The 16,626-nt window shown below is 37.9% G+C and overlaps 1 protein-coding gene across 11 annotated transcripts; it reads right to left on the bottom strand.

Annotated features, from left to right (window-relative positions):
• Positions 1 to 27: 27 nt before the first annotated feature.
• enc (R3H domain containing protein encore) lies at positions 28 to 16,237 on the bottom strand. Of its 11 annotated transcripts, none has more exons than XM_089870032.1 (20): positions 16,051 to 16,237; positions 14,701 to 14,906; positions 14,454 to 14,539; positions 12,340 to 12,674; positions 11,494 to 11,631; positions 9,703 to 9,805; positions 9,492 to 9,633; positions 9,035 to 9,175; positions 8,799 to 8,907; positions 7,375 to 7,476; positions 6,920 to 6,937; positions 5,493 to 5,841; positions 5,180 to 5,421; positions 4,991 to 5,117; positions 4,266 to 4,876; positions 4,017 to 4,152; positions 2,929 to 3,939; positions 2,746 to 2,859; positions 2,408 to 2,665; positions 28 to 1,792 (listed from the first exon to the last, which is right to left on the bottom strand). In XM_089870032.1, the coding sequence occupies exons 3-20, from the start codon at positions 14,491 to 14,493 to the stop codon at positions 1,257 to 1,259; spliced, it is 4,512 nt and encodes a 1,503-aa protein (XP_089726158.1). In that variant the 5' UTR covers positions 14,494 to 14,539; positions 14,701 to 14,906; positions 16,051 to 16,237; the 3' UTR covers positions 28 to 1,256. The 11 variants fall into 11 exon arrangements, with proteins under 11 accessions (XP_089726158.1, XP_089726155.1, XP_089726157.1 ...); XM_089870029.1 differs by having other exon boundaries at positions 5,493 to 5,848; positions 6,918 to 6,937; XM_089870031.1 differs by having other exon boundaries at positions 7,375 to 7,479.
• Between the last annotated feature and the right edge of the window lie 389 nt (positions 16,238 to 16,626).

The raw sequence follows: 16,626 nt of genomic DNA on the forward strand, positions 1-16,626 counted from the left end.
TGAATAAACTGTAATAAATTAGCATAATTTAATGTAACATTTTTTTATTATTCTAACGTCATTGATTTTTATAACCTGACAAAAACACCACAACAAAACGGGGGGATTTTTGGCCATATCAAAAAAGAGAAAAAGATCAGTGAAAAAAATGTTTCCACTCCAGGCCCTTTAATTTTACGCTTGTTTTTCCTTTTTTCTACTGACTTTTTTTTTTATTATCACTCAACATACCCACGAGTCCTTATTATTATTTATTTATTTTTTGTTTGTCTTTTCTTCGCTTTTTTGGGAAAAAATTTAATATTTGTCTTTTTTTTTAAAATCACTAAGGTTTCTTTTTCGTCTTCGTTCTTTTTTTTGTATATTATAATAAGGAATTTAACAACAATCTGAACTTATAAATTTCATCCCCTCCGGGGGACAAAATATCTCAGAAAAAAAATATCAATTAGTAATCAATCTTATCTTTTTCCTTTCTTAAATTAAAAAAAAAAAAGAAAGAAAGAAAGAAAAAATAGGTGTGTAAAAGATTCAATTTGAACTTAACATCTTCACACTCTGAATGAATTGATAATTAGGCCTATTACGTTTTTTATACCAACTCATTGGTTCGTTCCTTCGTTCGTTCATTCATTAGCGGTGACTTTTCTTGTTTTTTTTTTTTTTTTTTTAAACCAAAGGGGGTTAATTAATTAAATTCTTTCCTTACCTTACCCTTCTTTACTTTTTTTATATTTCAAAAGGCAACGGGTGAAGTCAGAGTACTTTATTTCCCGGGAGGGGGCGGTAGTTACCTGCGCAAAATTTCAATTAAAAAACGTAATAACGTAAACCCAGCTCTATATTAACTATTTTTTTTTTTTTCCATCTTAGTGAACGTAACATGGATGGTAGGAAGGGAAGGGGGAGTTTTTTTTTTAAATAAGGGGGGGGGAGGGAAAGGGAAGGGGGGCGGAACCATGTTTGTTTGTTTAGTTTCTAAGTATAAACAAATTAAGAAATAAATTCCGTTGACTATTGCCTAAATTTTAGGAAATAGGCATTTTTCCGTTGTTGTTGATTTTTTTATCGAGATCTAAATAAGAGACCGAGACCGAGGGAGGGAAATTATTCAATTATTTATACGCAGAATATTCTTTTGTTTTTGTTTGTTTGTTTGTTTTCTCTTCTTCTTCTTCTTTCAGTTATTATAAAAATAGTCAATTCTTTTTTGTTTTTTTTTTTTGTTTTTTAAGCCAAATATGGTGGAGTAAACTTTAACTAATACTTTTGTTGCCGCCCGTTTGAGGTCCCTCTTTGTGATGTTGTTGGTGGTAACGATTATTATGGTGGTGGTGATGGTGATGATGAGATGGAAGGGGGTGTATAGGAGGACCACCCGCACCGCCGTTACCACCGCCGCCGCCAGCGCGAGGGTGCGTTTGAACCATCGCGTGTTGTTGACGGTGGTGATAATTAGGTGGTGGGGGCGGTGGTTGTTGGTGCTGAGAAGAATTAGAAGACGTAGTAATTGTTGGCGGCAACCTAAGTTGGAATTTGGGTGTTTTTACGTTTAACAGTGCAGTTTGAGCCGCGGTTTCATTATCAAATACGGCGTAAACTTGAAACTTTGATAAGTTAACGGTAAATTCCGCCGGCAAGTTTCCATTGATACCACCACCACCCCCATTATTGCCATCCATACTGTATAGTTGTACCTTGGCCCCAAGATTGGTTACCGGTTCAAGATATCTCTCCAAATCAACGCGTTTCATATTGTCAGGAATGCCTTCCACCAGGAACATTTGATTACCTTTAATTACAACAAAGATTATCTAGTAATTAGGTTAGGCGCGCTTCGCTTTTAAAAATCAGGATAGCCAACAACAAGGTCAAACTTATGACCTTAGATTTTCTATAAGACGGATAAAGACCAGGGGTGTGCGAGTACTCGGTTCGAGTATCGAGCTGAGTACTCGACTCGATACTCGATAACAACACATTGAGATACTCGAGACAGATTCGAGTAGCTTTTTAACATCTTAAATACTCTTGACAAATACTCGAGTCCGAGGCTTACAACTATAGCAGACAATGAGTTCATGATCATTTATTTTGAAAATCAATTGTTCAATGTTTAATTGATCACGAGCAATCTTTTTGAACTAGTTAGTTATTAGATAATTGAACATCTTCGTTATTTTTAAGAAATTTACAAAATTGCTACTCGACAAGTCAATATTTGAGACTCGATAATTGAGACTCGAAAGAACCAAAATTTGACCTATCTAAATACTCGATACTCAAAAGTATTTTTGAGACTCGGCTCGATACTCGATAAGAAATTAGTTTCGATACTCGGACTCGGCTCGAAACCGAAAAAACGGGACTCGCACACCACTGATAAAGACGCCGAGTGATCGCCTACCTTTGGTATAAATATCATCAGGATTCAGAATGTTAGAATGACCCTTGGAGTTGCTTCCGGCACTAGTGTTTTGTCCCGGTAAAGGAGTTATCCACCTAGCTCTTTGTTTCCGCGACTTAGGTCCTCTACCCATGAAATTAGGTTGACCAAAAGGGGTATTCATTTGTGGGGGAGGAAACCTGCCTCTTGGTTGATGTTGCGGTGGGAAAAGCAAAGGGTTTAGTTGCTGTTGCAATGGGTGACCTACAAGTCTCACATCTATGACGCGAATAGTAATTCAAAACGTTAAATAAATAAATAAATATTAAAACCAGTATTGGGGAGGCCGACATTCTCACCCTGCATGAGAGATAATGGTCTGCCACGATAAACTGGTCCAGTCATTCTAAACTGAGTTGGACCAACATGAAGTGGTCCACTCATTCGATTCATCTTGGGATTATTATTACCACCTTGTATAAAACCAGAGAATTCATACAGGACTGCCATTCTAATGACTGTAAAATTTGCCAAGTGATTACCTTTGTAATGATTAGCATCTGGATGGTGATGGTGATGATGTTGATGTGGCTGGTTCTGCTGTTCTCCCCCCATCTTGTTCATGGGATACTGATATTGTCCACTTCCTTTACCGTGATTCGGAGGTTGCTGTTGAGGCGGCGGCGGCGGTGGCGTTGGGAGTTGAATTGGAATGATATTCTGTTGGTTCACGTTGGGATGCGAAGGTGGGGGCGGAGGGGGAGTAGAATTCCGAACAACATTGCTCATGGGTATTCCAGCCGGTCTCAAAACTTGAAAGGCAGTCATAAAAGGCTGATGAACGGTGGAGCTTTGAAGAGACGCGGAAGAACCAGGACCACGCTGATGAGGGGCTGGATTGGGCTGACCAATATGGCTCTGGGTCAGCGTGTTAACGTGATGAGCCCCGGCTGAACTGACGTTTTGCGGGTGGTGATTTTGATGATGCATAGGTGGCGTAAAGAAGGCGTAACCAACGTAAGGCGTTGTCAGTTGGGATTGATTGTTTGCATTCTGCATAGGTCCTCTGGGGCCGTGCCCTAAGGCCCCGCCGCCCATTGAGTTGGCATTTTGCGTTGGAGGAGTTTGAGGTCGAAAAGGTACGGGTCCTCCAAAATGATGGCTCCCACCCAGCGCCACGCTTGGTGGCGGACCGTGAATGGCGCTATTATTGGTTCCATTAGGCAATACACAAACGGGTACAGGCCCGGGAGGATGATGACCGAACTGAGCACCGCCTTGGGGAGGAGCTAATTGACTAGAGTTCTGAGGACCTACCAAGGAATTACCGCCGGAAGCGCTACCGTATAAGTGAATTGTGTTGCCATAAGGATAAATTGGTAAGGAATTTGGGTTGGAGTTGGCGCCCGGTGGAGGAGGGGCTAAATTATTTGACGGTGTAGTAGTGCCTGGATTAACATAAAGGTAGTTGTAAGGCGCGGTGGAATATCCGAGATTGTCCGAGTTCTGAGAAAACGTAACTATTTGATAACCCGCTGGAAGAAGTTGCTGGCCTACAAAATCAGATAACCCACAATGCCATTCGTGTTTGTTTTCCCAGCTACATGATTTACAATGATGAATGATTTACCTGATAAATGCGGAGATGGGCTTTGTGGTGGACCACAATCATTCATTCCATCAGCCCCTTTAATTGGCGGAACTGTTGGAGTTGGACAAATGTATCGCATGTTAACTGGAGGGGGGAAGTGCTGTACATAATAAAGCTGAAAAGACAAACCACTCGTTACACCGAACGCCTCAGAAGATTATAACTGGCGAAGAAGGCTGCACTATGGACTTGGCAAAATGTACTATAGTATATATAAAGAAGGCTTACTTGAGTAGAAGGTTGATGACCCGAAAATCCTTGTCCCTTATCAGAAGGCACGAAATAAGACTGTGTTGTGGCGGAAGACGCTGATGTCGTTTTAGCATATTCAATGGCTAAGCTATTCCCTTGCTGAGAGTGATTTCCAGGTCCATTATGATTTGGCACGCCAGAACCACCGTGTCCCGGTCCGGGTCCAAAGCTCATTGTAGCCATCTGATTAGTCAAATCCACCACATTACCATCTTGCCCCAGATGTCGCGCTTCTTGTCCTCCACCGGGTCCAGCCATAATCGGAGTCATAGGGTGAGGAGTATGGGGTGGAGGCGGTAAACCGAGAGAATTCTGTTGCTGCTGCTGCTGGTGATTCAACACTCCGGGATAGGGAATATAAAGGACAGTCTGGTTGGCCGGAGGGTAGGCCGGAGAGTGAGACTGCTGTGGCGGTGGCATTTGAGGAACCACTGGACTTGGGGTATTCATATGAGGCGAATGAGACGTCTGGCCACTATTTGACAGAACGTGGATGTGGTGACTATGATGAGAAGCCACGGACTGAGCATTGGCGTAATTCTGGCTCATGTTATTGCTCATTTTCTCTGAACCATAATATGGCGCGGCTGAAAAGAAAAAACAACAACGGATCGCGTTTATTATGACTAGAAAACTATGCGCAAAGTTCCAGTAACCCAGGAGGAAATACACCACCAAGCTGAACTTCTGCCCCAACTTACGATTAGAGTTTGTAGATCCTGGGTGTTTGTGCTCTCCAGACCATTGACGATCAAGTTTTTTAGGAGCTGGTTCCTTTTCTTTAGTATTAGAGTCCCATTTAGCTGTTTGACTAGAAATCTGAATACACTAGAACGTTAATGATTGAAGTCGCGATTAAAACAACAACGTCACGTCAATAAAAGGCGTACTTGAGGAGAAGTTGCCTTTATTGGCCTCGGGGACAATGGGGCATTAGCGGAAGTATTTTCGGATGTGGGAACTATATTTCCTTCTGGTTTTTGCGAGGTACTCTCGCTTGGAGTTTCCACTTTAGTAACAGCAGTCTTGGTAGGACTAGGTAAAGAAGACGAGCCACTAGGCCCTATTGAGCTCGCTGCTGTACTAGGGACGTTTGTAACCATAGTTACGTTGGAGGTTGCATTCAGAGATTCTGAGAGTCAGGGTTTAGTTTAGTAAAAAAGAATCTCTCTATTTATATAGAGGAAAAAACACGATTCTAACCAGATTTCGTCAATCGTGACGTTGGTTTTGTAGAAGACGTTGATACTAGAAGGGAAATTCCCCCAAAGCTACTGGCTTTAGTGACAGTTGGTTTTGCACCATAATTCGGCATAAGGCTTTCTTTAGCACCTTCAGAATCTGATTTGCTTTGCCCCTGTTTTTCCTTATGAGCAAGCTTCGAACCTCCACCCTCGCAATCAAAACTTCCGGCTTTACGTCCGGAACTATCAGAATCAGTACTACTCCAAGGCCTGGGTTCACCAACCCAACGTAAATCATCCTGACTACTACGCCTGCTACTCAACGTTTCATCTTGGCTCCGACTGTAAGGGGACTCCGCGTACCCCTCCTGAGAGACCAACAAAAGAAAAACACCAAAATAAAGTTGGAAAAAACTAACTCCTAAGCGGGTGTTGTGCAATGAATGGGCAACAAAATGTATCTGAATGCGTTGCTAAGTGAGTAAAGACCACTTCTTTTTTTTTTAAAGGTGGAAAGGGCGGGGAAATGTTTAACAGTTAGTTCCTCGGTGCTAAGACATGCTTAAAATGGTACTTGGACACTTATCTATCTACAGGGTTCGTACAAAATTTTTGGAATGAAATTCCCTGACTTTTCCAGGTTTTCCCTGACTAAATTCCACAAATTTCCCTGACCATATGCAATAACTTACAAGGCGTAAATATATGAAAACCAATCTAAATTCACTCGAGTTGTCATTGTTATAAAGATAAGCCAATTAATTCGTTTAAATTTAACCATAAGTAAATCATAAATAACCAGAGCGAGCGAAGCGAGCTCCGCGAATTTGGGGTTCTGCTCAAGTCTCAGACAACACTTTTTTGGTCACCCTTATACTGTTATCTAGACTATCAATTTCCCACCAATATATTTTTCCCTGACATTTCCCTGACTTTTTAGGCCCATTTTCAATTTCCCTGACTTTTCCCTGACCTTTTAGGCCCATTTTCAATTTCCCTGACTTTTCCAGGTATTCCAGGTCGTGTACGAACCCTGAATTCTAAATGTAAAGCACCATTAATTCGTGTTAAAACCCATGACACGTACAATGGCAGTAAATTAAAAGTACCAAGAGTCAATTTCAATTCTTTGGGATTGTGAAGGGTAAATATTGTCAGTTTCAAGCAATTAACGTTAAGCTTTGGGATTGTAAAAAAAAAACACACGTTTTAAGAAGCAAACTGCGTTAAAGAAAAGTACCCATGGAAGGTGGTAATAGAAAAAAAAAATTAAGGCTAGTTTGTTCGTTAACTGTATTTCCACTCCAGCATTAATTTAATAATAAAACATTGTAATGTACCTTCCATTACTGTATTATTTATAGCAAATTATCTTATATTAAACGAGGCGGGGACAAATTAAATAAAAAAATAAAAGTTGCTGGGTAAAAATAACTCTGAACTTACCAATAACATGTCAAGACTCTGAAAAATAGAATCAAGGGAAAAAACGGGTATGACAATTTTGTATATAAATAAAATAAAAATAAAAATAAACTAAAATGTACATGGAAGTTAATCTTTTTCTTTTTGTTCCGTTTTTGTTCATATTGTTAATGGTAATTATTCTGATTAAGTTGTTAATTTTGGAAGGAGAGACCCAATCAACCATTCCCGCCACACAAATATCGAAAAAAAAAAAAATATATATATATAAAAGGGTGAGGAGAATGTGTGAAAGGGGAGTAAAACTTCAGGTTAAGAGAAATTGAAACGTTAAAGAAATTATCGGTCAAGAAAAAATGAATGATCGAAAAAATAAAAGTACAAAAAGGGGGGGGGGGGGTAGAGAATATCATTTTTTGGAAAAACATGTACAGATTTTTGTTTTGCAGTTATTGAAAAGTGTTTTATCCCCTTACATCCTGATTAAAGATTCTGGCCCGCGCTTTCTCGTACTCCTCCTCACGTTCCTCAAAAGATTTGCTTCGTTTGCTGTCCATTGAGGACTGTCGCTCGGGACTCTTCTGAGGGCAACGGGGATCGATTAAGGGCGTATCACAAATTATCGAGAGAGAGAGAGAGAAAGTATGACGGCGGAATTCAAACGCCGAAACAAAACACAAAGCTTTGTCACAAAGAATTCAATTTTTCTTTTTTTTTTGTTTTTTTTTTGGTTTTGGTAAAAGATTGTTTAGAGTCAAGACGCCAATTAACCAGTTCGTAAAAAACAGATATTAAATTATAAATAGAACTTTATATAAAGATTGCATAGTAAAAAGGCAGGGTTCATACAACTTTTGGAAAACAGATTTCCAAGTTCCCCGAGTTTTCAAGGTTTGTATGAACCCTGAAAGGGTTTGGGTTAAGTGTGTAATAAAAAAGATTGAAAGATTACATTGGATATTAAGAGTTGACAGTTAAGATACCATAACCATCAAGTAACTAAAACTGTTATAAACGTAACTATTTAAACCCCTCGTTAATTTTAATTTAAATACACTCAGAATTAGCCTTATTCCTGATCAGCGCCACCTACCCATAGCGGTGACTTTGAGAACTACTGTAAGCGGCAAGCCAATCAGATGTCGCTAAAATCTGGTGACTTCACTGACTGGCACTCTCGGGTCTTACCAAAAATGACGTCACCAGATTTTAGCGACATCTGATTGGCTTGCCGCTTACAGTAGTTCTCAAAGTCACCGCTATGGGCAGATGGCGCTGATCAGGAATAAGGCTAATTAGTTAAAATACTGGTTATTGGACCCAAAAGAAAAACGAAAGACAGAAATTGGAATGGAGCTCAAAAAGATTGTGGTTATACAGTAAGGTAACGTAGATCAAACAATTTCACAGAAAAAAATAACCGTAGGTACCTTTATCTTTTTGAAAAAAAAAAAAAAAAAATATACCCAAATTAATATTTGTTAAATACCTTAACCACAAAGGGGATACAAAAACACACCAAAAATTCTAGACTGTTCGAATAAAATGAACAACTAGCTACCTCTTCTGTTTTATCGTAATTGAAACGCAAAACTCTAAAAAATCTTTTAAGCTGTGTTTTAGTTGTGTGTGTACGTAACGACCGCAAACTACAAAACGGACAGATATTTTTGTGTTCTAAGATAGAAAGTAAGTTGCAAGTAATAATGTGCTTTGAAATAATGCGAGAAAATTACAAGTCAATCATCAATAATATGCCTAAGTAAGAGGAGACTTTAAAACTAGAACACAGCTTTGCATAGTAATTGGGGTGTATAAGTAATTACTAATCTATTTGTACACTATAGTAAAATAAAATAAAAAAATGTTTGTAAGTAAAAAGAAACAATATATTTCGAACCTCTTTGCCCTCTTCAAATGAAGCACTGTCTCTCTTAAGAATGAGTTTCTTTGGCTCATCAGGAACTAATTCGCCTCGTCGTATCTGGTCTTGAAACCTTATATCCGGTCTGCACGATAGGTAATAAAACAACAACACAAACTGATTTTTTTAGTATTTTTAAGTTTGGCCAAGACTTTTGTAATATTCTGATAGAATATATCGCTTTGGGATGTCCATAAGGATGTACTACTTACATCCTAGTATTCTTAGTCTTGTTAACTATCACAGAAGTTCCGTTTTTATCGACATTGTGCTCCAACCCAAAGAAAGCAGCGACTCTATGGACTAGCATTCGGTTATAAGAACTCATTGGCGAAAACCTGAATGTCTGAGTCCTAAAATAAAGGATGAGGGATTCACTTCCGAGATTAATACGACGCAATTAGCCTTATTCCTGATCAGCGCCATCTACCCATAGCGGCGACTTTGAGAACTACTGTAAGCGGCAAGCCAATAAGATATCGCTAAAATCTGGTGACGTCATTTTTGGTAAGACCCGAGAGTGCCAGTCAGTGACGTCACCAGATTTTAGCGACATCTGATTGGCTTGCCGCTTACAGTAGTTCTCAAAGTCGCCGCTATGGGTAGGTGGCGCTGATCAGGAATAAGGCTATGACGCAATTATCGAAGGTTTATTAATTATAACCGTACTTATTGTCTTTGACAAGCGTCACAAGATCCTGCTCAATTTTAAAGAGCATCATACGGTCTTTTTGACTTTTGTGTAGAGTATCAACGATAAATTGTTGTAAATCAACTCCTGTCGAATCTGTATAAGTTTCTGTACTAGAATCTGAATAAAACGCAACCAAAATTAGCTACGTTTCGCGTCTTTTCCCGTTAAGACTCTTAAAACACACACCTCTGGAAAGACTAGGTGATGATCCTTCTATACTACCAGTTCCTTGAGAGCTGCCTTGTTTGCCTATTAATAGTCTATTCGAACCTTTGGCTTGACTGTGTGACTACGAAAAAGTGTAACGTAACGTAACGTTACAATCGAGTCACGCCTTAACGTACGGTAAATCTTACTAAATTATCAACTTAAGTGCATGAAATCATGCTAAACAAATTAATTTTAGTATAAACAAGCATGGCTGCAAAAAATTTTAAACGTATGCAGACTGGTTTGTAAGTAAAATAATTCGACCATCGACTTTGGTCAAGAATAAATTACGCAGAGGTCAAAACCAATTTATGGCCATAAAAAAAGAGACCGAAATGGGTTATTTTAAATAGGTAAGCAGCTTCTATTAGTAAAGCCTATGAGAATATTTGTCACAAGCCAAAAGCTTTTGTTGTATGAAGCCATATGAAAAAGGGACAGGGGCCATTACTAAGATAACAACACATTGATACGCTAAAATAATCCCATACGTGTAACGTAAAGTAACCTTTAAAACTCGGTGACGGTACAAGCAAATTGTATTCAATGTGCGATAATGAATACTTATAATAATTATATTGTGCGGGCCCATTTTTTGACCAAAATTTAAACTAATCTTTCGTAACTACATTTTTTCATATTGAAGCTGCTTATCTTTTCAAATACCCTCCCAAACAAACGAACAAACATAAAAAAAAGTGTTTGGAGATAATAGGTGGTTTCTTTTAACTTTCATCACATCGAAATCAAGACACCCTTAGCAAGACGCAACCGTTTTCTTCTAATAAGATTATAGACCAAATAACCTCCACCCTGAACGTCTATAAAACTTTCCCCTACACGTTGTACATTATCACTAACAAATTAACTAAATGTTTTCTTGATCAAATCTCATTGCTTATCTTTAATTTCTGCGCAATTCTGTCACGAAAATAATAAACCACGCCATTCTTTCATGGTCTGTCTTCACGTACGCGTTTTAAAGTACACTTTCCTAACTTGCCCAAGATGTGGCCCTATATATATCCCAGCATTTAATTTGGCCTACACTTTAGGCAAGCACTTAACTAAGTTTGATAAAACCTTCTTAATTGAGTACGAAAACAATTTCGTAACTTCGTAAAAATAATTTCACAAAATGAAAAAAACTATAGGCCTACATTGCAAAAACTATTATTCGAAATGAAAATTCAAAATAATTTTTAAACAGATCTTAAGTACGTCATAAAAACTAAACCTAGCGTAAAAATTTCATGCTGCAATTAGCCTTATTCCTGATCAGCGCCACCAACCCATAGCGGCGACTTTGAGAACTACTGTAATCGGCAAGCCAATCAGAAGTCGCTAAAATCTAGTGACGTCGCTGACGGGCACTCTCGGGGTCTTACCAAAAATGACGTCACCAGATTTTAGCGACATCTGGTTGGCTTGCCGCTTATAGTAGTTCTCAAAGTCGCCGCTATGGGTAGGTGGCGCTGATCAGGAATAAGCTACGCTAATTTATACTTTGGTTTTAGTTAAGTTAATCGCAGAGAAAGAAAATATTTCAAGAGAGAAAGAGGTTAAACGTTATAAGATCATGGATTCATGCTTAAAAGGATGAAAAAGAGGATCTAGGAGCTGAACAGAACTAGTCTTGATAGACATAAATTAGGTGATCAAAATAGGCAAAGAGTTGCATTAGAATCCAATTAAAGGACTTAAATTAATATTTTGTTGTTGAAAAAATGTTGTTTCTTCTGAACTAAAAAAAAAAAAAAAACACACCTGCAGTGAAAGGCTCGAGACATTCGTGACTGTCAAGGTGTTTGTATTTGTGGTTAAAGTCTCTGGTTCCGGAGGAGGTGGTGAAGTATCATCGTGAACAGCCTGACTACGAACGAGTAGCTTGAGCCTCTGGCCAGACTGACACACAGATTTTCATAGCGTTAAGATAACACAACAACATATTTTTTTTTTATTTTTGTTTTTGTTTTTCGTTGGGGTTTTGTTTGTTTTATTTCATAATAGATGTTTATTGTCGTTGTTTATTTTGTGTTTTACGAGTAAAGATAGTAGATCCCCATAATAAGACAGTTTTTCAAGATAGAGAGAGAGAGAAAAGTGATGAAGTAGAGAAAAAGAAATTTCATAGATTTGATTGAATGATATGTACAGTACAAATTGTACATGGACAAAAACATATTCACACAAACAAAAAAAAAATCATAAGGCGATTATGTACAACATTAGGAAAACGTCCCCTATATAATTTCCCAGTCGTCATGCAATTTCATACAATTATCTACTGATCCTAGGTAATTGTAATTCGGATAGTATTCGTATTTCTACCAATCTAACATTCCAAATATCATTAAGTTAATGCCTATTTTGGAGAATATCGCGAGCATTTTTGTAACTCGCTACTTGTATCACGACCTACCTAGGAACTCCCTTAATCAGTCATAGTTACTTTGTACAAATAAAATTATGGAAGCTGAGAATAATCTAGCTACCGAACCCGGCAATGGATATTGGTTGGTTTTTCTTTCATACAATAAAACTACGATAAGCTTACACTTTGAAAGCTTAAAAAGAACCCCCCAAAAAACATAATGTAACCAATCAACTCACCCTGGAGTTCAATAATTCAGCTTTCCGAATGCCATCGGGTGAAATAGTTCCAGTATCACCGGGTGTACTCAAAGAATCTTGTCTACAAAGAGCCGACGACTCTGATTGAAATGAAGCCGTGGCTCCATCCTCGTCGTCTTTACAGCTGCCATCATCTTCAATATGAATAGTCGGAGGAGAGGTGGCGAAATTACAGTCTTCCTCAATCTCAATCTCTTCTTGTTTCGCTAAACGCGACGGACGACTTAGTTGACGATGGGGTCCCTCCATCTCGAGACTACCGTTACTCCTCAGATCGTTACCAGTACAACCAGTTTGAACTACAATGCTCGGAACTAACGAACAATACGCGTTAACAGACTAATAGTTACCATGGGACAAATGCAAAATGGCATATACGGTTTAAGAGACAAGTCTTATTTAAATGTTTTCCCGACTTTTCTGGGAATTAATCTCACAGTGTTGCCACGGAATTTACAGAACCAAATCCCCTGACCTTTTTCAGAGATTTTTCTCCCCTGACCATTTTCAGAGATTTTTCTCCCCTGACCATTTTCAGAGATTTTTCTCCCCTGACCATTTTCAGAGATTTTTCTCCCCTGACCATTTTCAGAGATTTTTCTCCCCTGACCATTTTCAGAGATTTCTCCCCTGACCATTTTCAGAGATTTTCTCCCCAGACCATTTTCAGAGATTTTCTCCCCAGACCATTTTCAGAGATTTTCTCCCCAGACCATTTTCAGAGATTTTCTCCCCAGACCATTTTCAGAGATTTTCTCCCCAGACCATTTTCAGAGATTTTCTCCCCAGACCATTTTCAGAGATTTTCTCCCCAGACCATTTTCAGAGATTTTCTCCCCAGACCATTTTCAGAGATTTTCTCCCCAGACCATTTTCAGAGATTTTCTCCCCAGACCATTTTCAGAGATTTTCTCCCCAGACCATTTTCAGAGATTTTTCCCAGACCTTTCTCGGAGATTTTTCCCCAGACCTTTCTCGGAGATTTTTCCCCAGACCTTTCTCGGAGATTTTTCCCCAGACCTTTCTCGGAGATTTTTCCCCAGACCTTTCTCGGAGATTTTTCCCCAGACCTTTCTCGGAGATTTTTCCCCAGACCTTTCTCGGAGATTTTTTCCCCTGACCTTTCTCGGAGATTTTTTCCCCTGACCTTTCTCGGAGATTTTTTCCCCTGACCTTTCTCGGAGATTTTTTCCCCTGACCTTTCTCGGAGATTTTTTCCCCTGACCTTTCTCGGAGATTTTTTCCCCTGACCTTTCTCGGAGATTTTTTCCCCTGACCTTTCTCGGAGATTTTTTCCCCTGACCTTTCTCGGAGATTTTTTCCCCTGACCTTTCTCGGAGATTTTTTCCCCTGACCTTTCTCGGAGATTTTTTCCCCTGACCTTTCTCGGAGATTTTTTCCCCTGACCTTTCTCGGAGATTTTTTCCCAGACCTTTCTCGGAGATTTTTCCCTGACCTTATTAGGCCTGAAGTGTAAAAGTTTACAGCACGTTTTAAGTGCTAATAATTAAATGAACAAGGAGTAATAATCTAATGTATACTGGATTGTTCTAGAGTTTTCTGTGTTAAGAGAGGATGAGGAGAAACTTTGATTACTCTTTCAATAAAGACTTATCCCCAGAAATTTTACCCACTAAAGTCAAATTCCCTGACTTTACTGAAACTTTTAAAATTCCCTGACTTTTCCCTGACGCGTGGCAAACTGTCTCAGATGAGTCATGAACACAAAAAGGGTTGATATCATACTGTATAAGTGAATCAAAATAATTTTATTTCATTTATTTCTTTTTAACTTTAGATAAGACTTGTCATTTAAGGAAAGCATAAATAGAGGAAACAATCACGTTGGATAGAGACGAATGATGGAAAATAGAAATAGCATAGTTGAGAAAATTATTCCATTAATTCTAGAATGAAAATATTAGCGTATTTTAAAAACAGATTGGTTCTATTTTTTTTTTTTTTTTCTTTTCTAAGAAGATGTAAAACTAATTTTCTATTCTAGATTTAAGGAAAACTAACATTACCGAGTGAATATATATAAAAGTGGTTAAGGAAGGAAATTCTTTCCTAACCATTAAAAAGAAACTTACTCTCCGATTTGGCCATTTGAGCGTCTAAAACCATGAACATTTAGTATATTATTCTCGTCACACATTAAGATGCTATTTGTAAAAATCTGTAACAATTCAGGGTACCTTAAATATCTGTAGGGCGTTTTGGAACTTCGAGGGTAGACAGAGTTTTGTGAGAAATTGATATTTTGGTAGTTTAATTAATTAGTAAACAACAAAAGATTAGAGTCTCACAAAACTTGACAAACTAACTAAGGTATTTTACCTGTGAAATTTACATTAACTATGTCTTCGAGACTACAAAGAAACTAGTAGTTTTTCCTTTGTTTCCTCTCAAATTTATTTATATTGAATGAGTTAGAATATTATGTATTTCAATCCTACATTGTCAAATTAGGCAAAAACCATCGTCATATATTTACTAAATTTGTTCTTGGACTAAACAGCCACTGTTGTAACATGAGTATAAACCTGAAGGGAACAAAAAACCACACCGACAAGAAGACAGTTAGGCCTTGGTTGCCAGCAATAATTTTATAGAAGCGTATAAAGCATTTCTCAAATGAATTTATAAATGAAAAAACACCCATGATTGCTACCTTAAGAAATTATTTTTAAGTAAAATCTAAGCTTTAGAAAGCAACTGTTTTTTGGTATTATGCCAAAACTATCCCAAAACTTAAAAAAACTACGTTTTGGGATTCTGAGAATGTGGGTCAAGACCAATTTCAGACTTTTTTGAAGTTTTAAATTAGCGTTCTTTCTTTACAAATTTTTACTAATCTTCATTACCTAAGCCTAATATTATATACAAAATATAATGAAGATTAATGTTTTCTACATTTTCAAGTTAAATTGCCACAATTTTTTACTTAGTTAAGGAGATAATAAGTAAACTTTGAAAAGATGAGGTAATAATAGGCTTTAAACAATTAAATACATATGCATATCTCTAGGAAAAGGTATCAACTTATTATGGGGGTATGGTTAATGTCTTATCCTCCTTAGCATGGTTAAAGCTCTGAAACTATGCCTACTTCTTCTGTGGAATGCAAATTACCACTCTGCTGGTCATTACTATGCATTTTGAACACCTTAGTATACTTCATAAGCCATATTTGGATAACAGATAATTTCAAACATAAAATGGGCTTCGTTTTTTTTACCCATGATATTGATAAATTATGAATGTGTACCTTTAGCCTAGGTATTTAATTTATTGGGAAATTCGGAGTACATCATGTAATGTTGTAAACCACTTAGGACACACCTCTAACAAAGAAAAGTTTCTTTCCTACCTATACATTCCTAATTAAGTCCCTAATTAAGCTTAATTAGTTGTTTTAGAAACGTTTAAAACTCACTATAAAATAGTACAATAATATTTCACGATCGTAGGCGGCTTCGTGAATTGAAAGACGAAAGGAAAAAAAAAATGCCGCTGTACGAGTAACGATAGGTAGTGATCAAACCAAAAATAGCCTAGGCTAGGTCAAACATCATTTAGGCCTATTTTCACGTTAGGCTTAGCTGAAGAGATTAACAACGAGTGTAGCGGTAGGCCTTATTCTTTGTTAGAGCGGTGGTGGATCGGCGACTTGGAAATTGCACTTACCTAATAAACTAGAACGTCTGGAAAGCCTAGCTTTTAAAGACAACTAGGTTGGTTAATAAATTCATATAAAAACGAGTACATCACATTGATAAAAACCGACAGTATATTTTCCCGTAAAAAGACCGACTCTAGGCCGAAAGAACGAAAATCCTCGCAAAATTCAACATGGAAGGACCGACCGGAACTTGAGAAGAAGCGAGAAAAATTTTGGACTATTCCGCCCAAAAGATGAAAAATCTCAACTATAGCCCAAATTGGGCGGTTTCAGACTCCCAAGACCTTGAGGCTTAGAATTATCCTCGGTATATATTTTTCCCCATAAATTAACATAAATTAACAAGCGTTTATGAATTTTTATGATTAATGGGGTTTATGGTAATAAAGATTAAAGAAAATTTCCCGAGTTAATCAAAATTAACGTTATCGTGACTGTGTCAATTGCCAGTTTATCGAGGGAAAAGTAGCCAACGTTAGGCGGGCTACCCCCTACCTGGCATCAACGAGTCGTAACACTCTCGGGGAAGGGGTGAAAATGAAGGGGGTAGTAAAATCGACGAAACGGCAAAATGCTGAGCT

Source organism: Phalangium opilio, unplaced genomic scaffold, assembly GCF_054372755.1.
Source record: "Phalangium opilio isolate 3A_F unplaced genomic scaffold, DU_Popi_V2 ptg000031l_1, whole genome shotgun sequence".
NCBI lineage: Eukaryota > Metazoa > Arthropoda > Arachnida > Opiliones > Phalangiidae > Phalangium > Phalangium opilio.

Bases quoted from the DNA above. Each gene is read 5' to 3' on its own strand.
- enc (XM_089870028.1), bottom strand. From the start codon at position 14,493: ATGTTCATGGTTTTAGACGCTCAAATGGCCAAATCGGAGA. The intron at 5,849-6,917 runs AAGTTCAGAGTT...TCTTTTGTTGGT, and splicing joins AGTCTTGACATGTTATTGGT to CTCTCAGGAGGGGTACGCGG. The intron at 4,153-4,265 runs GTAAGCCTTCTT...TTGTCTTTTCAG, and splicing joins GTCATCAACCTTCTACTCAA to CTTTATTATGTACAGCACTT.